General features: G+C 60.8%; 4 protein-coding genes across 14 annotated transcripts in view; 1 reads left to right on the top strand and 3 right to left on the bottom strand.

The window, feature by feature from the left end:
• The window catches only part of RASAL3 (RAS protein activator like 3), a 23,356-nt gene extending 21,015 nt beyond the window's left edge, over window positions 1–2,341 (top strand). Inside the window, 1 exon segment of the mRNA XM_063420833.1 lies at window positions 2,323–2,341. Within this exon segment, the coding sequence (XP_063276903.1) occupies window positions 2,323–2,341 (19 nt within the window).
• The window catches only part of LOC134563060 (uncharacterized), a 33,237-nt gene continuing 11,305 nt past the window's right edge, over window positions 2,305–24,236 (bottom strand). The window contains 16 exon segments of the mRNA XM_063420832.1: window positions 2,305–3,410; window positions 5,788–5,853; window positions 6,246–6,358; window positions 8,480–8,610; window positions 8,734–8,882; window positions 9,264–9,329; window positions 11,166–12,649; window positions 15,285–15,375; window positions 15,466–15,515; window positions 18,080–18,452; window positions 19,200–19,267; window positions 19,453–19,603; window positions 19,678–19,743; window positions 19,834–19,882; window positions 22,672–22,886; window positions 23,214–23,279. Coding sequence (XP_063276902.1) covers window positions 2,664–3,410; window positions 5,788–5,853; window positions 6,246–6,358; window positions 8,480–8,610; window positions 8,734–8,882; window positions 9,264–9,329; window positions 11,166–12,649; window positions 15,285–15,375; window positions 15,466–15,515; window positions 18,080–18,452; window positions 19,200–19,267; window positions 19,453–19,603; window positions 19,678–19,743; window positions 19,834–19,882; window positions 22,672–22,886; window positions 23,214–23,279 — 3,885 coding nt within the window. The 3' untranslated portion in view covers window positions 2,305–2,663.
• LOC134563109 (zinc finger protein 850-like) lies at window positions 4,663–9,779 on the bottom strand. Its single transcript, XM_063420911.1, has 2 exons — window positions 8,173–9,779; window positions 4,663–5,620 (listed from the first exon to the last, which is right to left on the bottom strand). The coding sequence occupies exons 1-2, from the start codon at window positions 9,306–9,308 to the stop codon at window positions 4,945–4,947; spliced, it is 1,812 nt and encodes a 603-aa protein (XP_063276981.1). The 5' UTR covers window positions 9,309–9,779; the 3' UTR covers window positions 4,663–4,944.
• LOC134563073 (zinc finger protein ZFP2-like) lies at window positions 16,213–23,834 on the bottom strand. 11 transcript variants are annotated; one of them, XM_063420861.1, is made up of 3 exons: window positions 23,370–23,834; window positions 19,453–19,543; window positions 16,213–19,267 (listed from the first exon to the last, which is right to left on the bottom strand). In XM_063420861.1, exons 2-3 carry the CDS (start codon window positions 19,511–19,513, stop codon window positions 17,601–17,603), a joined length of 1,728 nt encoding a protein of 575 aa, XP_063276931.1. In that variant the 5' UTR covers window positions 19,514–19,543; window positions 23,370–23,834; the 3' UTR covers window positions 16,213–17,600. The 11 variants fall into 11 exon arrangements, with proteins under 11 accessions (XP_063276931.1, XP_063276932.1, XP_063276936.1 ...); XM_063420862.1 differs by having other exon boundaries at window positions 19,453–19,540; XM_063420866.1 differs by lacking the exon at window positions 19,453–19,543 and adding an exon at window position 21,616 and having other exon boundaries at window positions 16,213–19,034; window positions 21,958–23,739.

The following is a 24,236-nucleotide window of genomic DNA, read 5'->3' as shown; positions in this document are numbered from 1 at the left end:
TTCTCATTTTTTCTTTCTTTTTCCTCCCTTTTCCCCATTTTTTCCTTCTTTTTCCCCCTTTTTTCTTTCCTTTTCCCCATTTTTTCTTTCTTTTCCCCATTTCTCCCTCTTTCCCCCATTTTTTTCCCCCACCTCACTGAATTTTCTTTTTTCCCCACATTTTCCCTCTAATTCCGTGATTTTTTCCCCTCCTCTTCCTCCTCCTCCTCCTCGGTTCTTCTGGAATTTTGTTGGATTCACGGCGCATGGAGCTGCTCTGCCTTGGATTTTTCTGTATTTTTGGGGGGGAATTTTGGGGCCAAATTCCATCTTTCTTTCGACGGCAAATTAAAAACAACAAAAAAAAATCTCTGCGGCTTTGGTGGAATTTGATGATTTTTTCCCTCCCTTCCTTCTTTTCTGTTTTTAACTCATTTTTAAAAATTATTATTTGAATTTGAGTTTTGAGGCTTTGAGATTTTCCTGCTTTTTTTCCTGGTTTTTCTTTCCAAGAGGAAGAGAAGGGAAAAAAGGGAAAAAAAAAAAGGGATGGAAAAGAGGGAAAAAAAAAAGGATGGAAAAGAGGGAAGGGGTGGAGAAACTGGGATGATCCAGAGGGGAGGGAGGATTTGGGATCATCCGAAAAGTTTGGGATAATCCTGGGAATGGGCACAGATTCCATTGGAAATTGGGAATGGGCACAAATCCCAGGACTGGGCACAGATCCCATTGGAAACTGGGAATGGGCACGGATCCCACTGGAAATTGGGAATGGGCACGGATGCCAGGAATGGGCACGGATGCCACTGGAAATTGGGAATGGGCACAGATCCCAGGAATGGGCACGGATCCCGTTGGAAACTGGGAATGGGCACAAATCCCAGGAATGGGCACAAATCCCAGGAATGGGCACGGATCCCACTGGAAATTGGGAATGGGCACGGATGCCAGGAATGGGCACGGATCCCACTGGAAACTGGGAATGGGCACGGATCCCACTGGAAACTGGGAATGGGCACGGATCCCAGGAATGGGCACGGATCCCAGGAATGGGCACGGATCCCATTGGAAATTGGGAATGGGCACGGATCCCAGGAATGGGCACAGATGCCAGGAATGGGCACGGATGCCAGGAATGGGCACGGATCCCATAGGAAATTGGGAATGGGCACGGATCCCACTGGAAATTGGGAATGGGCACGGATGCCAGGAATGGGCACGGATCCTGGTCCTGGCACCGGAGGAGGAATTTTGGGAAGCGCGGCCAAGCTCCCGCTGGCTCTGGGCAGCGCTGGGAAGAAAACCCTGCCAAGATTAATTAGGAATTCAATTGAGAATTGAATTGGGAATTGAGTTAAGAATTTAATTGGGAATTGAATTAGGAAATTAATTGGGAATTAAATTGGGAATTGCAGCTAGCACGGCAAGGACAGGATCCAAGGGGACGGAGCGATGGCGGCGGCGTCCGGTGAGAGGGGACAGGGAGCAGGAATGGGGACAGGGAATGGGGACAGGGACTGGGAATGGGAACAGGGAATGGGGACGGGGAATGGGGACAGGGAGCGGGAATGGGGACAGGGAATGGGGACTGGGAATGGGGACAGGGAATGGGGACTGGGAATGGGGACAGGGAATGGGGACAGGGAGCGGGAATGGGGACAGGGAATGGGAATGGGGACAGGGAATGGGGACAGGGAATGGGACAGGGAATGGGGACTGGAAATGGGGACAGGGACTGGGAATGGGGACAAGGACTGGGAATGGGGACAGGGAATGGGGACAGGGAGCGGGAATGGGGACAGGGAATGGGGACAGGGAATGGGGACAGGGATTATGGATAGAGCAGCTGCAGAGAGAATATGGGATGGGGATTAGGAAGACGGGACCGGGACTGGAAAGGGGAATACAGGAAGGGGACTGGGAACTGGAATATGGGAATGAGACGGGGAATATAGAAATGGAAATGTGAGACCGGCACAGGGAAAGGGAATATGAGAATGGGAACAGGAAAGGGAATATGGGACTGGGAATATGGGACTGGGAATATGGGACTGGGAATATGGGAACGGCATCCAGAGACTACGGGACAGGGAATGAGAGGGGGAACGGGATCTAGACTGGGATGGGAACGGGAAAGAACCAGGACTGGGGTGACAAAGGGCAAGGGGAGGGACAGTGAGGAGAGGGGATCCTGGACAGGGGACACCGAAAACAGGGGGACAGTCCCAGGGCAGTGGGTCCTTGATCAGCTGCCCCTGAATTTCCACCAGGTTCTCCCAGCACAGCTGGAGCTGCTCAGCCTGGGGAGCCCAAAGCCCTGAGAAACCCCGAATTCCCTGCCAGGAACCCTCAGTTCCCTTGAACCCACCATGATCCACATCCCATGGAAGATCCCCCCGTGTTCCCATCCAGATCTTTATTCAAAATCTTTATTTTTACCGTGGTTTTTGGTACTTTGAAAAGACAAAGAGAAACAAAAAGAAAATCCAGGCCACAGGGAGCCAGGAACATGTGGAGTCCCCCAGCCAGGTGTGTGCCCAACACGGATCACCGGCACCGCGGATCACCGGGGCTCTGCCCACCGGGGCTCACTGGGGATCATCCAGGGGGGATCCTCCCATGGGGGATGGAGCTGGAGCAGCGCACGAAGCTCTTCCCGCACTCGGGGCAATCGCAGGGGTTCCTTAGCGGTGTCTCTGTTGGTGTTTGGCCAAGTGACAGCTCTTGGCGAAGCTCTTCCCACACTGGGGACACTCGTGGGGCCTCTCCCTGGTGTGGATGCGCCGGTGTCTGACGAGGGAGGAGTTTTGCTTGAAGCCCATCCCGCAGTCGGGGCAGCGGAAGGGCCTCTCATCCCTGTGACTCCGCTGGTGCAGAAGAAGTTGGGAGCTCGTGAAAAAGCTCTTCCCACATTGCTCACACTCGAAGGGCCTCTCCCCAGTGTGGATCCTCTGGTGGATGATCAGGGATGAGCTGCAGCTGAAGCTCTTCCCACACTCCCCACACTCGTAGGGCTTTTCCCCAGTGTGGCTCCTCTGGTGGATGATCAGTTCAGATCTCCACCTGAAGCTCTTCCCACACTCTGAGCACTTGTGGGGCTTCTCCCCCTCCTGAGGCTGCTCAGGGACCCCCAGCTCCGAGCTGCGGCCGCCTCCCCGGCCCGGGGTGGATCTTTCCTGCTCGGAGCCCCGAGATCTGCGTTTGCAGCCCCTCCTCGTGCGGCATCTCCGCGGCTTTTCCTCCCCGTTGCGTTCCTGCGCCGCGGAGCCGCTCACAGCGGCCTCTCCCACCGGCTGCTGCCCGGAGCCCTCCAGGGCCATCTCCGGCTCGGCTTCGGGCTCCTGCAAGATCCGAACACGCCCTGGGCCGCACAAAAACCCTCCCGGAGAGTCCCGCGATGGATTCGGGGCGAGCTCCCCCTCCCCGCTCACCTGCGGGTCTCAGGGGACATCTTCCTCCCGCTTTTCGTCTTCCTCCTCCTCCTCTGTCCCTCGTGTTCCCGCTCCGCCTCTTCCTGCCGCTCCTGCCTTTCCTCTTCCTCCTCCTGTGTCCCTCCTCTTCCTCCCGCTCCTCCTCCGCTCCCAGCCCGGCCGGGGCGGTGCCGACACCCAAAAGCAGCCGCGCTCCGCCCTGGGGTGGTTCCAAAGCGGCCCCGCCCCGCGCGGCCCCGGCAGCGATCCCGGGAGCAGCGGGCAGGACTCGGGAGCGCTTTCCCTCCCAGTCTGGCTCTTACTGGGAGCACTGGGAGGGAACTGGGAGCAAACAGCGCCCGGACGCGGCTACAGCCGGCGAGGGGCGGGGCCGAGCCGCAGGGCGTGGTTATGCAAATCCGGGAGCGATCGCGCGCTGTGATTGGTGGGCGGGAGTAGGGCGGGGTTTGCCCTCAGACGTGAGGGGAGCGGGATCCGGAGCGATGGCGGCGGCGTCCGGTGAGAGGGGACAGGGAGCGGGAATGGGGACAGGGAATGGGGACAGGGAGCGGGAATGGAGACAGAGAATGGGGACCGGGAACGGGAATGGGGACAGGGAATGGGGACAGGGAGCAGGAATGGGAGCAGGAATACGGGAGTGTTCCCGGGAATACGGTACTGCAGGGATAGGGGAACTGGAATGGGATGGGCAATGGGAATAGGGAAACAGGAGAGAGAAGATGGAAACAATAACTGGAGAGAGAATATGGGATGGGGATTAGGAAGGTGGGTCTGGGACGGGAAACGGGAATACAGGATTGGGACTGGGAATATGGGAATAGGAGAGGGAATATGGAAATGGAAATGGGGGCTCAGCAAAGGCCCAGGAATACGATAACAGGAATAGGACAGGAAATATTGGATTGGGAATATGGGAAGGGCATCTAGAGACAACGGGAAAGGGAATTAGAGGGGGAATGGGATCCAAAATGGGATGGGAGCAGAACAGGACCACGACTGGGGTGACAAAGGGCAAGGGGAGGGACAGTGAGGAGAGGGGGTCCTGGACAGGGGACACCGAAAACAGGGGGACAGTCCCAGAGCAGGAGGTCCTTGCTCAGGTGCCCCTGAACCTCCTCCAGGGCCTCCCAGCACAGCCAGAGCTGCTCAGCCTTGGGAGCCCAAAGCGCAGAGCACGGCCTAACTTCATGCCAGGAATTCTCAATTCCCTTGAACCCAGCACCGTGCACATCCCGTGGAAGATCCCCCCATGTCCCCATCTAGGTCTTTATTAAAAACTTTTATTGCATAACAGTTTTTGAGGATTTTGAAAAGATAAGAGAAATGAAAAGACAATCTTGGCCACAGGGAGCCAGGAACATGTGGAGTCCCCAGCCAGGTGTGTGCCCAACACGGATCACCGGCACCGCGGATCACCGGGGCTCTGCCCACCGGGGGTCACTGGGGATCATCCAGGGGGGATCCTCCCATGGGGGATGGAGCTGGAGCAGCGCATGAAGCTCTTCCCGCACTCGGGGCACTCACAGGACTTCCCTCAGTGCTGGCTCTGTTGGTGTTGGGTCAAGGTTGAGCCCCTGGTAAAGCTCTTCCCACACTCTCCACATTCGTAGGGCTTCTCCCCCGTGTGGATCCTCTGGTGTCTGATCAGGGCAGAGCACTGGCTGAAGCTCTTCCCACACTGGGGACACTCGTGGGGCCTCTCCCCGGTGTGGATGCGCTGGTGCCTGACAAGGGTGGACTTTTGCTGGAAGCCCATCCTGCAGTCGGGGCAGCGGAAGGGCCTCTCATCCGTGTGAGTGCGCTGGTGCCGGAGGAGACGGGAGCTGGTGGGAAACCTCTTCTTGCACTGCTCACACTCGTAGGGCCTCTCCCCGGTGTGGCTCCTCTGGTGTCTGATCAGGTTGGAGCTCGTGTTGAAGCTCTTCCCACACTGCTCACACTCATAGGGCCTCTCCCCGGTGTGGATGCGCCGGTGTCTGACGAGGTGGAAGTTATGCCTGAAACCCATCCCACAGTCGGGGCAGCGGAAGGGCCTCTCATCCGAGTGAATTAGCTGGTGCAGGAGGAGGTAGGTGCTGGTCTGAAACCTCTTCTTGCACTCCCCACACTTGTAGGGCCTTTCCCCGGTGTGGATTCTCTTGTGGATGATCAGAGCAGAGCGCTGGCTGAAGCTCTTCCCACACTCCGAGCACTTGTGGGGTTTCTCCCCCTCCTGAGGCTGCTCAGGGACCCCCAGCTCCGAGCTGCGGCCGCCTCCCCGGCCCGGGGTGGATCTTTCGTGCTCGGAGCCCCGAGATCTGCGTTTGCAGCCCCTCCTCGTGCGGCATCTCCGCGGCTTTTCCTCCCCGTTGCGTTCCTGCGCCGCGGAGCCGCTCACAGCGGCCTCTCCCACCGGCTGCTGCCCGGAGCCCTCCAGGGCCATCTCCGGCTCGGCTTCGGGCTCCTGCGAGATCCGAACACGCCCTGGGCTGCACAAAAACCCTCCCGGAGAGCCCCGCGATGGATTCGGGGCGAGCTCCCCCTCCCCGCTCACCTGCGGGTCCCAGGCGGGAACTTCCTCCCGCTTTTCGTCTTCCTCCTCCTCCTCTGTCCCTCGTGTTCCCGCTCCGCCTCTTCCTGCCGCTCCTGCCTTTCCTCTTCCTCCTCCTGTGTCCCTCCTCTTCCCCCCGCTCCTCCTCCGCTCCCAGCCCGGCCCGGGCGGTGCCGACACCCAAAAGCAGCCGCGCTCTGCCCTGGGGTGGTTCCAAAGCGGCCCCGCCCCGCGCGGCACCGGCAGCGATCCCGGGAGCAGCGGGCAGGACTCGGGAGCGCTTTCCCTCCCAGTCTGGCTCTTACTGGGAGCACTGGGAGGGAACTGGGAGCAAACAGCGCCCGGACGCGGCTGCAGCCGGCGAGGGGCGGGGCCGAGCCACGGGGCGTGGTTATGCAAATCAGGGAGCGATCGCGCGCTGTGATTGGCGGGCGGGAGCAGGGCGGGGTTTGCCCTCAGACGTGAGGGGAGCGGGATCCGGAGCGATGGCGGCGGCGTCCGGTGAGAGGGGACAGGGAGCGGGAATGGGGACAGGGAATGGGGACAGGGAGCGGGAATGGGGACAGGGAATGGGGACAGGGAATGGGGACAGGGAGCGGGAATGGGAACAGGGAATGGGGACAGGGAATGGGGACAGGGAGCGGGAATGGGGACAGGGAATGGGGACCGGGAATGGGGATAGGGAAAGGCAGCAGAGCCTGGGCATGGTACCAGCACAAGGAATCGGACCGGGACTGGGTACAGGGATTTAGAATAGGGGAATGGGTATAAGAATAGGGAATGTCACCAAAATTGAACCTGGAATACAAGACAGGACTGGGAATGGGGACAGGCACTGGGAATACAGACAGGGAATAGGGATAAGACTGGAAATGCCACAGGGAAAGGACCGTGAGTGTGGACAGGGATTCGGAGCACAGACAGGGACCGGGAATGGACATGGAAATAGGAGACAGGCACTGGGAAGGATACTGGGAATGGGGACAGGGCCCAAGAATGGGACAGGGAATACGGGACACGACCAGGAATGGGGACAGGACCTGGGAATGAGGACAGGCCCTGAGAACAGGACTGGAAATAGGTGACAGGGACTGGGAATGATCCAGGGAATGGGGACAGCGAGCAGCAATGGGAACGGGAATACCGGAATGGGACAGGTAATTCGGGACTGAGACCAGGAATGGGACAGTGAATGGAGAAAGACCAGGAATGGGACCAGGCAGGGGAATGTGCAAATTGGACAGGAAATAATATGGGAACAAGAAGTGGAGACAGAATATGGGCTGGGGATTAGGAAGAGGGGCCACTGTCAGAAACAGGAATACAGGAGCAGGACTAGGAATGGGAATATGGGAACAGGACAGGGAAAAACGCAATGGAAATCCAGGACCTGCAGCAGGATGGGGAATACGAGAATGGAAACAGGGCAGGGAATATGGGACTGGGAATGTGGGAACTGAAACCAGACAGAGACTATGGGACAGGGAATGAGAGCGGGAAAGAGATGGGGACTGGGATGGGAGCAGGGCAGGACCAGGAAGGGGTGACACAGGAACAGGCAGGGGGAGTGACAGTGGGAAAAGGGAGATCCTGGAAAGGGGACACCAGGAACAGGGGGACAGTCCCAGGGCAGTGGGTCCTTGATCAGCTGCCCCAGAACCTCCACCAGGTTCTCCCAGTGCAGCTGGAGCTGCTCGGCCTGGGGAGCCCAAAGCTCTGAGCTACACTCAACTCCCTTGCAACCATCATCCCCCACACCCGCAGAAGATCCGCCCATCTCCCCATAGAGGTCTTTGTTCAAAATCTTTATTTTCACCTTGGTTTTGGTTGATTTAAAAAGACAGAGAGAAATGAAAAGACAATTGAGGCCACGGGGAGCCAGGAGGATGCACAGTCCCCAGCCAGGTGTGTGCCCAACACGGATCACCGGCACCGCGGATCACCGGGGCTCTGCCCACCGGGGCTCACTGGGGATCATCCAGGGGGGATCCTCCCATGGGGGATGGAGCTGGAGCAGCGCACGAAGCTCTTCCCGCATCGGGGCACTCACAGGGCTTCCGTCAGTGCTGGCTCCGTTGGTGTTGGGTCAAGGTTGAGCTGCTGCAGAAGCTCTTCCCACACTGGGGACACTCGTGGGGTCTCTCCCTGGTGTGGATGCGCCGGTGCCTGACGAGGGAGGAATTTTGCTTGAAGCCCATCCCGCAGTCGGGGCAGCGGAAGGGCCTCTCATCCGTGTGAATCCGCTGGTGCTTGAGGAGATTGGAGCTGGTCTGAAACCTCTTCTTGCACTGCTCACACTCGTAGGGCCTCTCTCCGGTGTGGATGCGCTGGTGGCTGATGAGGGTGGATTTGGCCTTGAAGCCCATCCCGCAGTCGGGGCAGCGGAAGGGCCTCTCATCTGTGTGAATCCGCTGGTGCCGAAGGAGCTGGGAGCTTTTGGGAAACCTCTTCTTGCACTGCTCACACTCGTAGGGCCTTTCCCCAGTGTGGATCATCTGGTGCAGATTCAGGGTAGACCTCGTGCTGAAGCTCTTCCCACACTCTCCACATTCGTAGGGCCGTTCCCCCGTGTGGCTCCTCTGGTGGATGATCAGGTAGGAGCTTGTGTTAAAGCTCTTCCCACAATGAGGACACTCATAGGGCCTCTCCCCGGTGTGGATGCGCCGGTGGCTGACGAGGGTGGATTTGTCCTTGAAGCCCATCCCGCAGTCGGGGCAGCGGAAGGGCCTCTCATCCGTGTGACTGCGCTGGTGCACGAGGAGCTTGGAGCTGGTGGGAAACCTCTTCTTGCACTGGTCACACTCGTAGGGCCTCTCTCCAGTGTGGATCGTCTGGTGGTTGATCAGTTGGGAGCTTGACCTGAAGCCCTTCCTACACTCCCCACACTCGTAGGGCCTCTCCCCGGTGTGGATGCGATGGTGGTTGATGAGGGTGGATTTGGCCTTGAAGCCCATCCCGCAGTCGGGGCAGCGGAAGGGCCTCTCATCCGTGTGAATGCGCTGGTGCACGAGGAGCTTGGAGCTGGTGGGAAACCTCTTCTTGCACTGGTCACACTCGTAGGGCTTTTCCCCGGTGTGGATCCTCTGGTGAATGGTCAGTTCTGATCTCCACCTGAAGCTCTTCCCACACTCCGAGCACTTGTGGGGCTTCTCCGCCTCCTGAGGCTGCTCAGGGACCCCCAGCTCCGAGCTGCGGCCGCCTCCCCGGCCAGGGCTGGATCTTTCGTGCTCGGAGCCCCGAGATCTGCGTTTGCAGCCCCTCCTCGTGCGGCATCTCCGCGGCTTTTCCTCCCCGTTGCGTTCCTGCGCCGCGGAGCCGCTCACAGCGGCCTCTCCCACCGCCTGCTGCCCGGAGCCCTCCAGGGCCATGTCCGGCTCGGCTTCGGGCTCCTGCAAGATCCGAACACGCCCTGGGCCGCACAAAAACCCTCCCGGAGAGCCCCGCGATGGATTCGGGGCGAGCTCCCCCTCCCCGCTCACCTGCGGGTCTCAGGGGAGATCTTCCTCCCGCTTTTCGTCTTCCTCCTCCTCCTCTGTCCCTCGTGTTCCCGCTCCGCCTCTTCCTGCCGCTCCCGCCTTTCCTCTTCCTCCTCCTGTGTCCCTCCTCTTCCTCCCGCGCCTCCTCCGCTCCCAGCCCGGCCCGGGCGGTGCCGACACCCAAAAGCAGCCGCGCTCCGCCCTGGGGTGGTTCCAAAGCGGCCCCGCCCCGCGCGGCCCCGGCAGCGATCCCGGGAGCAGCGGGCAGGACTCGGGAGCGCTTTCCCTCCCAGTCTGGCTCTTACTGAGAGCACTGGGAGGGAACTGGGAGCAAACAGCGCCCGGACGCGGCTGCAGCCGGCGAGGGGCGGGGCCGAGCCACGGGGCGTGGTTATGCAAATCCGGGAGCGATCGCGCGCTGTGATTGGCGGGCGGGAGCAGGGCGGGGTTTGCCCTCAGACGTGAGGGGAGCGGGATCCGGAGCGATGGCGGCGGCGTCCGGTGAGAGGGGACAGGGAGCGGGAATGGGGACAGGGAATGGGGACAGGGAGCGGGAATGGGGACAGGGAATGGGGAGAGGGAATGGGGAGAGGGAGTGGGGACAGCCAGCGGTGACAGGAGCGGGAATGGGGACTGGAGTGGAAATGGGGACAGAGACCAGTAATTGGAACTGTAAATGCAGAGACGGAATGGGGATAGGGAATGGGAAAAGGGACCGGGTATGGAGAGAGGGATCAGCAATGGGAACCAGGAACGGGCACGGGAATGCAAATACCAGGCAGGGACTGGGAATGATCCATGGAATGGGAACAGTGACCAAGAACGGGACAGGGAATACCGGACTGGGACTGGGGCCAGGGAGCAGCAATATGGGACAGGGATCTGGAATGGGGACTGGGACTGAGAATGGAACTAGGAATGGGACTGGGAATGTGGAATGCAGGAGAGGGACCTGGAATGGGATCGGGGATAGGAATAGGGAAACAGGAGAAATAGCATGGAAACAGCATCCGGAGAGGAAATATGGGGTGTGGATTAGAAAGGAGGGGCCGGGATCAGAAACGGGAACACGGCAACGGGACTATAGGAACAGGGCAGGGAATATCAAACTGGAAATGCGGGACCGGCACGGGGACTGGGAATACAAGAACGGGAGCAGGGCTGGGAATATGGGACTGGGAATATGGGAATGGCAACCAGAGAGAGAATATGGGACAGGGAATGAGAGCAGGAATGGAATACGGACAGGGATGGGAGCAGGAAAGGAGCGGGAGAGCGTGAGACGGGAATGGGCAGGGGGTGAATGGGGATCCTGGAAAGGGGACATCAGGACATGGGGACAGTCCCTGGTAGGGGATCCTTGATCAGCCTCCCCTGAACCTCTGCCAGGGTCTCCCAGCACAGCCAGAGCTGCTTGGCCTGGGGAGCCCAAAGCCCTCAGATCCACTCAATCCCTCACACCAATTATCAGCCACATCCCCTGGAAGATCCCTCCATGTCCCCGTCCAGGTCTTTGTTCAAAATTTTTATTTTCACCCTGGATTTGGGTGTTTTGAAAGGACAAATAGAAACCTACAGAATATCTAGGCCATGGGGAGCCAGGAGGATGTGGAGTCCCCCAGCCAGGTGTGTGCCCAACACGGATCACCGGCACCGCGGATCACCGGGGCTCTGCCCACCGGGCCTCACTGGGGATCATCCAGGGGGGATCCTCCCATGGGGGATGGAGCTGGAGCAGCGCACGAAGCTCTTCCCGCACTCGGGGCACTCACAGGGCTTCCCTCAGTGCTGGCTCCGTTTGTGTTGGGTCAAGTAAGAACTTCTGGAGAAGCTCTTCCCACACTGGGGACACTCGTAGGGCCTCTCCCCGGTGTGGATGCGCCGGTGGTTTACAAGGGTGGAGTTTTGCTTGAAGCCCATCCCGCAGTCGGGGCAGCGGAAGGGCCTGTCCTCCATGTGACTCCGCTGGTGCATGAGGACCTGGGAGCTGGTGGGAAACCTCTTCTTGCACTGCTCACACTTGTAGGGCCTTTCCCCAGTGTGGCTCCTCTGGTGCAGAGCCAGGGTGGAGCTCGTGCTGAAGCTCTTCCCACACTCTCCACACTCGTAGGGCCGTTCCCCCGTGTGGATCCTCTGGTGTGTGATCAGGGCAGAGCTGTGGCTGAAGCTCTTCCCACACTGGGGACACTCATAGGGCCTCTCCCCAGTGTGGATGCGCTGGTGGGTGACGAGGGTGGATTTGTCCTTGAAGCCCATTCCGCAGTCGAGGCAGAGGAAGGGCCTCTCATCTGTGTGAATCAGCTGGTGCCAGACGAGCTTGGAGCTGGTGAGAAACCTCTTCTTGCACTGGTCACACTCGTGGGGCCTCTCCCCGGTGTGGATGCGCCGGTGGATGATCAGGTTGTCATTTCGCTTGAAGCCCACCCCGCAGTCGGGGCAGTGGAAGGGCCTCTCTCCGGTGTGAATCAGCTGGTGCCGGAGGAGATGGGAGCAGGTGGGAAACCTCTTCTTGCACTGGTCACACTCGTAACGCCTCTCCCCAGTGTGGTTCCTCTGGTGTTTGGTCAGTTCAGATCTCCACCTGAAGCTCTTCCCACACTCCGAGCACTTGTGGGGCTTCTCCCCATCCTGAGGCTGCTCACGGACCCCCAGCTCCGAGCTGCGGCCGCCTCCCCGGCCCGGGGTGGATCTTTCGTGCTCGGAGCCCCGAGATCTGCGTTTGCAGCCCCTCCTCGTGCGGCATCTCCGCGGCTTTTCCTCCCCGTTGCGTTCCTGCGCCGCGGAGCCGCTCACAGCGGCCTCTCCCACCGGCTGCTGCCCGGAGCCCTCCAGGGCCATCTCCGGCTCGGCTTCGGGCTCCTGCGAGATCCGAACACGCCCTGGGCCGCACAAAAACCCTCCCGGAGAGCCCCGCGATGGATTCGGGGCGAGCTCCCCCTCCCCGCTCACCTGCGGGTCCAGGGGGGAGCTTCCTCCGGCTTTTCGTCTTCCTCCTCCTCCTCTGTCCCTCGTGTTCCCGCTCCGCCTCTTCCTGCCGCTCCTGCCTTTCCTCTTCCTCCTCCTGTGTCCCTCCTCTTCCTCCCGCTCCTCCTCCGCTCCCAGCCCGGCCCGGGCGGTGCCGACCCCCAAAAGCAGCCGCGGACTGCCCTGGGGGGGTTCCAAAGTGCCCCGCGCGGCACCGGCAGCGATCCCGGGAGCAGCGGGCAGGACTCGGGAGCGCTTTCCCTCCCAGTCTGGCTCTTACTGGGAGCACTGGGAGGGAACTGGGAGCAAACAGCGCCCGGACGCGGCTGCAGCCGGCGAGGGGCGGGGCCGAGCCATGGGGCGTGGTTATGCAAATCCGGGAGCGATCGCGCGCTGTGATTGGCGGGCGGGAGCAGGGCGGGGTTTGCCCTCAGACGTGAGGGGAGCGGGATCCGGAGCGATGGCGGCGGCGTCCGGTGAGAGGGGACAGGGAGCGGGAATGGGGACAGGGAATGGGGACAGGGAATGGGGACAGGGAATGGGGACAGGGAGCGGGAATGGGGACAGGGAACGGGATTGGCGACAGGGAATGGGGACAGGGAATGGGGACAAGGAGCGGGAATGGAGACACGGAATGGGGACAGAGAGCGGGAATGGGGACAGGGAGCGGGAATGGGGACAGGGAATGGGGACAGAGAGCGGGAATGGGGACAGGGAATGGGGACAGGGAATGGGGACAGGGAGCGGGAATGGGGACAGGGATCGGTAATGGGGACAGGGATTGGGAATATGGTCAAGGACCAGCAGTGGGACTGGAAATACAAGACCGGGACTGGGAATGATCCTGAGAACTGGGACAGGGACTGAGAACTGGACAGGGAATACAGGACAGGAATGGGATTGGGGCCATGGCCTGGGAACAGGGACAGGGAACACAGGAGCAGAAATACGAGACAGGGCCTTGGAAGGAGTCACAGAATGGGGACAGGGACCACGATTTGGCCTTGGAGTACCGGACTGGGACAGGGACGGGTAAGACAGGACTGGGACCAGCAATGGCACCAGGAATGGGGACAGGGAGCAGGAATGGGACAGGAATAGGGGAGTGTTCCCAGGAATACGGTACTGCAGGGATAGGGGACCTGGAATGGGATGGGCAATGGGAATAGGGAAACAGGAGAGAGAAGATGAAAACAATAACTGGAGAGAGAATATGGGATGGGGATTAGGAAGGTGGGTCCGGAACGGGAAACGGGAATACAGGATTGGGACTGGGAATATGGGAATAGGAGAGGGAATATGGACATGGAAATGGGGACCCAGGAAAGGACCAGGAATACGAGAATTGGAACAGGACAGGAAATATGGGACTGAGAATATGGGAAGGGCATCTAGAGACAACAGGACAGGGAATTAGAGTGGGAATGGGATCCAAAATGGGATGGGAGCAGAACAGGACCATGACTGGGGTGACAAAGGGCAAGGGGAGGGACAGTGAGGAGAGAGGGTCCTGGAAATGGGACACCGAAAACAGGGGGACAGTCCCAGGGCAGGAGGTCCTTGCTCAGGTGTCCCTGAACCTCCTCAGGGTCTCCCAGTGCAGCCAGAGCCGCTCAGCCTGGGGAGCCCAAAGCCCAGGGCACGTCCTAACTTCATGCCAGGAATTCTCAATTCCCTTGAACCCAGCACTGTGCACATCCCCTGGAAGATCCCCCCATGTCCCCATCCAGGTCTTTCTTAAAAACTTTTATTGTTAACACATTTTTGGGGATTTCGAAAAGAGAAAGAGAAATGAAAAGACAATCGAGGCCACAGGGAGCCAGGAACATGTGGAGTCCCCAGCCAGGTGTGTGCCCAACACGGATCACCGGCACCGCGGATCACCGGGGCTCTGCCCACCGGGGCTCACTGGGGATCATCCAGGGGGGATCCTCCCATGGGGGATGGAGCTGGAGCAGCGCACGAAGCTCTTCCCGCACTCGGGGCACTCACAGGGGTTCCCTCAGTGCTGGCTCCGTTGGTGTTTGGTCAAGGTTGAGCCCCTGGTGAAGCTCTTCCCACACTCTCCACATTCGTAGGGCCGTTCCCCCGTGTGGATCCTCTGGTGTCTGATCAGGTGGGAGCTCCTGGAGAAGCTCTTCCCACACTCCCCACACTCGTAGGGCCGTTCCCCCGTGTGGATCCTCTGGTGTCTGATTAGGTGGGAGCTGGTGCTGAAGTTCTTCCCACACTGGGGACACTCGTGGGGCCTCTCCCCGGTGTGGATGCGCCGGTGGGTGATGAGGGTGGAGTTTTGCTTGAAGTCCATCCCGCAGTCGGGGCAGCGGAAGGGCCTCTCATCCGTGTGACTGCGCTGGTGCACGAGGAGATTGGAGCTGGTCTGAAACCTCTTCTTGCACTGGTCACACTCGTAGGGCCTCTCTCCCGTGTGGATCTTCTGGTGTTTGATCAGACTGGAGCTCTGCCTGAAGCTCTTCCCACACTGGGGACACTCGTGGGGCCTCTCCCCGGTGTGGATGCGCCGGTGCCTGATGAGGTGGGAGTTGTGCTTGAATCCCATCCCGCAGTCGGGGCAGCGGAAGGGCCTCTCATCCGTGTGAATTAGCTGGTGCAGGAGGAGCTGGGAGCTCGTGGGAAACCTCTTCTTGCACTGGTCACACTCGTAGGGCCTCTCCCCGGTGTGGCTCCTCTGGTGAATGATCAGTTCAGATCTCCACCTGAAGCTCTTCCCACACTCCGAGCACTTGTGGGGCTTCTCCCCATCCTGAGGCTGCTCAGGGACCCCCAGCTCCGAGCTGCGGCCGCCTCCCCGGCCCGGGGTGGATCTTTCGTGCTCGGAGCCCCGAGATCTGCGTTTGCAGCCCCTCCTCGTGCGGCATCTCCGCGGCTTTTCCTCCCCGTTGCGTTCCTGCGCCGCGGAGCCGCTCACAGCGGCCTCTCCCACCGCCTGCTGCCCGGAGCCCTCCAGGGCCATCTCCGGCTCGGCTTCGGGCTCCTGCAAGATCCGAACACGCCCTGGGCCGCACAAAAACCCTCCCGGAGAGCCCCGCGATGGATTCGGGGCGAGCTCCCCCTCCCCGCTCACCTGCGGGTTCCGGGGGGGGGCGATGCTGCCGGAGCCGGGGGAGCTGCGGCCTGAGCGGGGGAACCGCGTGCGGCTGCTGCTGCTGCCCCTCCTCTTCCTCCCGCCCCTCCTCTTCCCTCTCCTCCACCGCTGTCCCTCCTCTTCTTGCTCCTCCTCTTCCTCCCGCTCCTCTCTTTTCCTTTCCCTTTCCTCCTCCTCCTCTGTCCCTCCTCTTCCTCCCGCGCCTCCTCCGCTCCCAGCCCGGCCCGGGCGGTGCCGACACCCAAAAGCAGCCGCGCTCTGCCCTGGGGGGGTTCCAAAGCGGCCCCGCCCCGCGCGGCCCCGGCAGCGATCCCGGGAGCAGCGGGCAGGAATCGGGAGCGCTTTCCCTCCCAGTCTGGCTCTTACTGGGAGCACTGGGAGGGAACTGGGAGCAAACAGCGCCCGGACGCGGCTGCAGCCGGCGAGGGGCGGGGCCGAGCCACGGGGCGTGGTTATGCAAATCCGGGAGGGATCGCGCGCTGTGATTGGCGGGCGGGAGCAGGGCGGGGTTTGCCCTCAGACGTGAGGGGAGCGGGATCCGGAGCGATGGCGGCGGCGTCCGGTGAGAGGGGACAAGGAGCGGGAATGGGGACAGGGAATGGGGACAGGGAGCGGGAATGGGAACAGGGATCGGGAATGGGAACAGGGAATGGGGACAGGGAGCGGGAATGGGGACAGGGAATGGGGACAGGGAGCGGGAATGGGGACAGGGAATGGGGACCGGGAATGGGGATAGGGAAAGGCAGCAGAGCCTGGGCATGGTACCAGCACAAGGAATCGGACCGGGACTGGGTACAGGGATTTAGAATTGGGGAATGGGTATAAGAATAGGGAATGTCACCAAAATTGAACCTGGAATACAAGACAGGACTGGGAATGGGGACAGGCACTGGGAATACAGACAGGGAATAGGGATAAGACTGGAAATGCCACAGGGAAAGGACCGTGAGTGTGGACAGGGATTTGGAGCACGGACAGGGACCGGGAATGGACATGGAAATAGGAGACAGGCACTGGGAAGGATACTGGGAATGGGGACAGGGCCCAAGAATGGGACAGGGAATATGGGACACGACCAGGAATGGGGACAGGACCTGGGAATGAGGACAGGCCCTGAGAACAGGACTGGAAATAGGTGACAGGGACTGGGAATGATCCAGGGAATGGGGACAGCGAGCAGCAATGGGAACGGGAATACCGGAATGGGACAGGTAATTCGGGAATGAGACCAGGAATGGGACAGTGCATGGAGAAAGACCAGGAATGGGACCAGGCAGGGGAATGTGCAAATGGGACAGGAAATAATATGGGAACAAGAAGTGGAGAGAGAATATGGGCTGGGGATTAGGAAGAGGGGCCACTGTCAGAAACAGGAATACAGGAGCAGGACTAGGAATGGCAATATGGGAACAGGACAGGGAAAAACGCAATGGAAATCCAGGACCTGCAGTGTGACTAAGAATATGAGAACGGGAACAGGGCAGGGAATATGGGATTGGGAATGTGGGAACTGAAACCAGACAGAGACTACGGGACAGGGAATGAGAGCGGGAAAGAGATGGGGACTGGGATGGGAGCAGGGAAAGACCAGGAAGGGGTGACACAGGAACGGGCAAGGGGAGTGACAGTGGGAAAAGGGAGATCCTGGAAAGGGGACACCAGGAACAGGGGGACAGTCCCAGGGCAGTGGGTCCTTGATCAGCTGCCCCTGAACCTCCACCAGGTTCTCCCAGCGCAGCTGGAGCTGCTCGGCCTGGGGAGCCCAAAGCTCTGAGCTACACTCAACTCCTTTCCAACCATCATCCCCCACACCCGAAGAAGATCCGCCCATCTCCCCATAGAGGTCTTTGTTCAAAATCTTTATTTTCACCTTGGTTTTGGTTGATTTAAAAAGACAGAGAGAAATGAAAAGACAATTGAGGCCACGGGGAGCCAGGAGGATGCACAGTCCCCAGCCAGGTGTGTGCCCAACACGGATCACCGGCACCGCGGATCACCGGGGCTCTGCCCACCGGGGGTCACTGGGGATCATCCAGGGGAGATCCTCCCATGGGGGATGGAGCTGGAGCAGCGCACGAAGCTCTTCCCGCATCGGGGCACTCACAGGGCTTCCCTCAGTGCTGGCTCCGTTGGTGTTGGGTCAAGGCTGAGCTGCTGCAGAAGCTCTTCCCACACTGGGGACACTCGTGGGGTCTCTCCCTGGTGTGGATGCGCCGGTGCCTGATGAGGGTGGATTTGGCCTTGAAGCCCATCCCGCAGTCGAGGCAGCGGAAGGGCCTCTCATCCGTGTGAATCCGCTGGTGCTTGAGGAGATTGGAGCTGGTCTGAAACCTCTTCTTGCACTGCTCACACTCGTAGGGCCTCTCTCCGGTGTGGATGCGCCGGTGGCTGATGAGGGTGGATTTGGCCTTGAAGCCCATCCCGCAGTCGGGGCAGCGGAAGGGCCTCTCATCTGTGTGAATCCGCTGGTGCCGAAGGAGCTGGGAGCTTTTGGGAAACCTCTTCTTGCACTGCTCACACTCGTAGGGCCTTTCCCCAGTGTGGATCATCTGGTGCAGATTCAGGGTAGACCTCGTGCTGAAGCTCTTCCCACACTCTGCACATTCGTAGGGCCGTTCCCCCGTGTGGCTCCTCTGGTGGATGATCAGGTAGGAGCTTGTGTTAAAGCTCTTCCCACAATGAGGACACTCGAAGGGCCTCTCCCCGGTGTGGATGCGCCGGTGTTTGACAAGGGTGGATTTGTCCTTGAAGCCCTTCCCGCAGTCGAGGCAGCGGAAGGGCCTCTCATCTGTGTGAATCAGCTGGTGCTGGAGGAGCTTGTAGCTGGTGAGAAACCTCTTCTTGCATTGGTCACACTCGTAGGGCCTCTCTCCGGTGTGGATGTGCCGGTGCCTGATGAGGGGGGCGTTTTGCTTGAAGCCTTTCCCGCAGTCCGGGCAGCGGAAGGGCCTCTCATCTGTGTGAATCTGCTGGTGTACGAGGAGCTTGGAGCTGGTGGGAAACCTCTTCGTGCACTGGTCACACTCGTAGGGCCTCTCCCCGGTGTGGCTCCTCTGGTGGAGAGTCAGGACAGAGCTCCGGGTGAAGCCCTTCCCACACTCCCCACACTTGTAGGGCCGTTCCCCCATGTGGGTCCTCTTGTGGGCAATCAGAGTGGTCGTCTGCCTGAAGCTCTTCCCACAGTGAGGACACTCATAGGGCCTCTCCCCGGTGTGGATGCGATGGTGGTTGATGAGGGTGGATTTGGCCTTGAAGCCCATCCCGCAGTCGGGGCAGCGGAAGGGCCTCTCATCCGTGTGAATCCGCTGGTGCAGGAGGAGCTGGGAGCTGGTGGGAAACCTCTTCTTGCACTGCTCACACTCGTAGGGCCTCTCCCCGGTGTGGCTCCTCTGGTGGAGAGTCAGGACAGAGCTTTGACTGAAGCTCTTCCCACACTCCCCACACTCGTAGGGCCTCTCCCCGGTGTGGCTCCTCAGGTGGATGATGAGGTAGGATCTCCACCTGAAGCTCTTCCCACACTCCGAGCACTTGTGGGGCTTCTCCCCCTCCTGAGGCTGCTCAGGGACCCCCAGCTCCGAGCTGCGGCCGCCTCCCCGGCCCGGGGTGGATCTTTCGTGCTCGGAGCCCCGAGATCTGCGTTTGCAGCCCCTCCTCGTGCGGCATCTCCGCGGCTTTTCCTCCCCGTTGCGTTCCTGCGCCGCGGAGCCGCTCACAGCGGCCTCTCCCACCGGCTGCTGCCGCGGGGATTTGTCCTCCCTGGGCTCCGCGCTCAGCTCCGTGCCTGGGGGAGGAGGGACCAGGACAGGATGGGATTTGCCTCCGGGCCACAGGGGAGGGCAAGGAGATCCCCCCGCGCGTCCCCGGCAGGACGGCATCGGCAGCAGGGTTGTCCTGCAGCCGGGGGCCAGGCTGGGCTGCGAGATGGAGCAGCAGAGAGGGGCAAAGGGGCACTGACTTCCTCCTCACCTGCCTGCGGCTCCCGGGACAGCTTCCTCTTCCTCGCCGCGCCCTCCTCCTCCTCCTCCATCGGGCCGAGGTTTGCCAATGGCCAATCCTGCTGTGGGGTAAAACAAGCGCTGAGCGCGGTGGGTTTGACGGTGCCGCTGCCCCGGCGCGGCTGCAGAAGTCAGCGCCGCTTTCAGCCCCGGGGGGCCCGGACCCCGCTCATCTCCGGGCTCTGCCCGCCGCTACCGGGCCATCGCCACGTGGGACCCGCCGAGATCCCTCCAGGGCCATCTCCGGCTCGGCTTCGAGCCCCTGCAAGATTCGAACACGCCCTGGGCCGCACAAAAACCCTCCCGGAGAGCCCCGCGATGGATTCGGGGCGAGCTCCCCCTCCCCGCTCACCTGCGGGTTCCGGGGAGGGCGATGCTGCCGGAGCCGGGGGAGCTGCGGCCTGAGGGGGGGAACCGCGTGCGGCTGCTGCTGCTGCACCTCCTCTTCCTCCCGCCCCTCCTCTTCCCTCTCCTCCACCTCTGTCCCTCCTCTTCCTCCCGCCCCTCCTCTTCCATTTCCTCCTCCTGTGTTCCTCCTCTTCCTCCCGCTCCTCCTCCGCTCCCAGCCCGGCCCGGGCGGTGCCGACACCCAAAAGCAGCCGCGCTCTGCACTGGGGGGGTTCCAAGGCGGCTCCGCCCCGCGCGGCACCGGCAGCGATCCCGGGAGCAGCGGGCAGGACTCGGGAGCGCTTTCCCTCCCAGTCTGGCTCTTACTGGGAGCACTGGGAGGGAACTGGGAGCAAACAGCGCCCGGACGCGGCTGCAGCCGGCGAGGGGCGGGGCCGAGCCGCAGGGCGTGGTTATGCAAATCCGGGAGCGATCGCGCGCTGTGATTGGTGGGCGGGAGCAGGGCGGGGTTTGCCCTCAGACGTGAGGGGAGCGGGATCCGGAGCGATGGCGGCGGCGTCCGGTGAGAGGGGACAGGGAGCGGGAATGGGGACAGGGAATGGGGACAGGGAATGGGGACAGGGAATGGGGACAGGGAGCGGGAATGAGGACAGGGAATGGGGACAGGGAGTGGGGACAGGGAGCGGGAATGGGGACAGGGAATGGGGACAGGGAGCGGGAATGGGGACAGGGAATGGGGACCGGGAATGGCAGCAGAGCCTGGGTATGGTACCAGCACAAGGAATCGGACTGGGACTGGGTACAGGGATTTAGAATAGGGGAATGGGTATAAGAATAGGGAATGTCACCAAAATTGAACCTGGAATACAAGGCAGGACTGGGAATGGGGACAGGGAGCGGGAATAGAGACAGGGAACAGGGATAAGACTGAAAATGCCACAGGGAAAGGACCGTGAGTGTGGACAGGGATTAAGAGCACGGACAGGGACCGGGAATGGACATGGAAATAGGAGACAGGCACTGGGAAGGATACTGGGAATGGGGACAGGGCCCAAGAATGGGACAGGGAATACGGGACACGACCAGGAATGGGGACAGGACCTGGGAATGAGGACAGGCCCTGAGAACAGGACTGGAAATAGGTGACAGGGACTGGGAATGATCCAGGGAATGGGGACAGCGAGCAGCAATGGGAACGGGAATACCGGAATGGGACAGGTAATTCGGGAATGAGACCAGGAATGGGACAGTGCATGGAGAAAGACCAGGAATGGGACCAGGCAGGGGAATGTGCGAATGGGACAGGAAATAATATGGGAACAGGAAGTGGAGAGAGAATATGGGCTGGGGATTAGGAAGAGGAGCCACTGTCAGAAACAGGAATACAGGAGCAGGACTAGGAATGGCAATATGGGAACAGGACAGGGAAAAACGCAATGGAAATCCAGGACCTGCAGTGTGACTAAGAATACGAGAATGGAAACAGGGCAGGGAATATGGGATTGGGAATGTGGGAACTGAAACCAGACAGAGACTACGGGACAGGGAATGAGAGCGGGAAAGAGATGGGGACTGGGATGGGAGCAGGGAAAGACCAGGAAGGGGTGACACAGGAACAGGCAAGAGGAGTGACAGTGGGACAAGGGAGATCCTGGAAAGGGGACACCAGGAACAGGGGGACAGTCCCAGGGCAGTGGGTCCTTGATCAGCTGCCCCTGAATTTCCACCAGGTTCTCCCAGCGCAGCTGGAGCTGCTCGGCCTGGGGAGCCCAAAGCTCTGAGCTACACTCAACTCCCTTGCAACCATCATCCCCCACACCCGCAGAAGATCCGCCCATTCCCCATAGAGGTCTTTGTTCAAAATCTTTATTTTCACCTTGGTTTTGGTTGTTTTAAAAAGACAGAGAGAAATGAAAAGACAATTGAGGCCACGGGGAGCCAGGAGGATGCACAGTCCCCAGCCAGGTGTGTGCCCAACACGGATCACCAGCACCGCGGATCACCGGGGCTCTGCCCACCGCGGGTCACTGGGGATCATCCATGGGGGATCCTCCCATGGGGGATGGAGCTGGAGCAGCGCACGAAGCTCTTCCCGCACTCGGGGCACTCACAGGGCTTCCGTCAGTGCTGGCTCCGTTGGTGTCGGGTCAAGGTTGAGCTGCTGCAGAAGCTCTTCCCACATTGGGGACACCCGTGGGGTCTCTCCCTGGTGTGGATGCGCCGGTGGGTGATGAGGGTGGCGTTTTGCTTGAAGCCCATCCCGCAGTCAGGGCAGCGGAAGGGCCTCTCATCCGTGTGAATCCGCTGGTGCTTGAGGAGATTGGAGCTGGTCTGAAACCTCTTCTTGCACTGCTCACACTCGTAGGGCCTCTCTCCGGTGTGGATGCGCCGGTGGGTGATCAGGTTGGAGTTTTGCTTGAAGCCTTTCCCGCAGTCGGGGCAGCGGAAGGGCCTCTCATCTGTGTGAATCCGCTGGTGCCGAAGGAGCTGGGAGCTTTTGGGAAACCTCTTCTTGCACTGCTCACACTCGTAGGGCCTTTCCCCAGTGTGGCTCCTCTGGTGCAGATTCAGGGTAGAACTCGTGCTGAAGCTCTTCCCACACTCTCCACATTCGTAGGGCCGTACCTTCGTGTGGCTCCTCTGGTGGATGATCAGGTAGGAGCTCTGGCTGAAGCTCTTCCCACAATGAGGACACTCGTAGGGCCTCTCCCCGGTGTGGATGCGCCGGTGGGTGACGAGGTTATAATTTCTCTTGAAGCCCATCCCGCAGTCGAGGCAGCGGAAGGGCCTCTCATCTGTGTGAATCCGCTGGTGCCGGAGGAGCTGGGAGCTGGTCTGAAACCTCTTCTTGCACTGCTCACACTCATAGGGCGTCTCTCCAGTGTGGATCGTCTGGTGGTTGATCAGTTGGGAGCTTGACCTGAAGCCCTTCCCACACTGCTCACACTCGTAGGGCCTCCCCCCGGTGTGGATGCGATGGTGCCTGATGAGGTGGGACTTTTGCTTGAAGCCCATCCCGCAGTCGCGGCAGCGGAAGGGCCTCTCATTCGTGTGAATCTGCTGGTGCAGGAGGAGATTGTAGCTGGTCTGAAACCTCTTCTTGCACTCCCCACACTCGTAGGGCTTTTCCCCAGTGTGGCTCCTCTGGTGGATGATGAGTACGGATCTCCACCTGAAGCTCTTCCCACACTCCGAGCACTTGTGGCGCTTCTCCCCCTCCTGAGGCTGCTCAGGGACCCCCAGCTCCGAGCTGCGGCCGCCTCCCCGGCCCGGGGTGGATCTTTCGTGCTCGGAGCCCCGAGATCTGCGTTTGCAGCCCCTCCTCGTGCGGCATCTCCGCGGCTTTTCCTCCCCGTTGCGTTCCTGCGCCGCGGAGCCGCTCACAGCGGCCTCTCCCACCGGCTGCTGCCCGGAGCCCTCCAGGGCCATCTCCGGCTCGGCTTCGGGCTCCTGCAAGATCCGAACACGCCCTGGGCCGCACAAAAACCCTCCCGGAGAGCCCCGCGATGGATTCGGGGCGAGCTCCCCCTCCCCGCTCACCTGCGGGTCCCAGGCGGGAACTTCCTCCCGCTTTTCGTCTTCCTCCTCCTCCTCTGTCCCTCGTGTTCCCGCTCCGCCTCTTCCTGCCGCTCCCGCCTTTCCTCTTCCTCCTCCTGTGTCCCTCCTCTTCCTCCCGCTCCTCCTCCGCTCCCAGCCCGGCCCGGGCGGTGCCGACCCCCAAAAGCAGCCGCGCTCTGCCCTGGGGGGGTTCCAAAGCGGCCCCGCCCCGCGCGGCCCCGGCAGCGATCCCGGGAGCAGCGGGCAGGACTCGGGAGCACTTTCCCTCCCAGTCTGGCTCTTACTGGGAGCACTGGGAGGGAACTGGGAGCAAACAGCGCCCGGACGCGGCTGCAGCCGGCGAGGGGCGGGGTCGAGCCACGGGGCGTGGTTATGCAAATCCGGGAGCGATCGCGCGCTGTGATTGGCGGGCGGGAGCAGGGCGGGGTTTGCCCTCAGACGTGAGGGGAGCGGGATCCGGAGCGATGGCGGCGGCGTCCGGTGAGAGGGGACAGGGAGCGGGAATGGGGACAGGGAATGGAGACAGGGAATGGGGACAGGGAATGGGGACAGGGAATGGGGATAGAGAGCGGGTATGGGGACAGGGAATGGGGACAGGGAATGGGAATGGGGACAGGGAGCGGGAATGGGGACAGGGAACGGGATTGGCGACAGGGAATGGGGAGAGGGAATGGGGACAGGGAGCGGGAATGGGGACAGGGAATGGGGATAGAGAGCGGGTATGGGGACAGGGAATGGAGACAGGGAATGGGAATGGGGACAGGGAGCGGGAATGGGGACAGGGAACGGGATTGGCGACAGGGAATGGGGAGAGGGAATGGGGACAGGGAGCGGGAATGGGGACAGGGA

The sequence above is a fragment of the Prinia subflava genome, chromosome 33 (assembly GCF_021018805.1).
Source record: "Prinia subflava isolate CZ2003 ecotype Zambia chromosome 33, Cam_Psub_1.2, whole genome shotgun sequence".
NCBI classification, from domain to species: domain Eukaryota; kingdom Metazoa; phylum Chordata; class Aves; order Passeriformes; family Cisticolidae; genus Prinia; species Prinia subflava.
The sequence above is the reverse complement of the archived record's forward strand: the minus strand, read 5'-3'. Positions and strand labels throughout refer to the sequence as shown.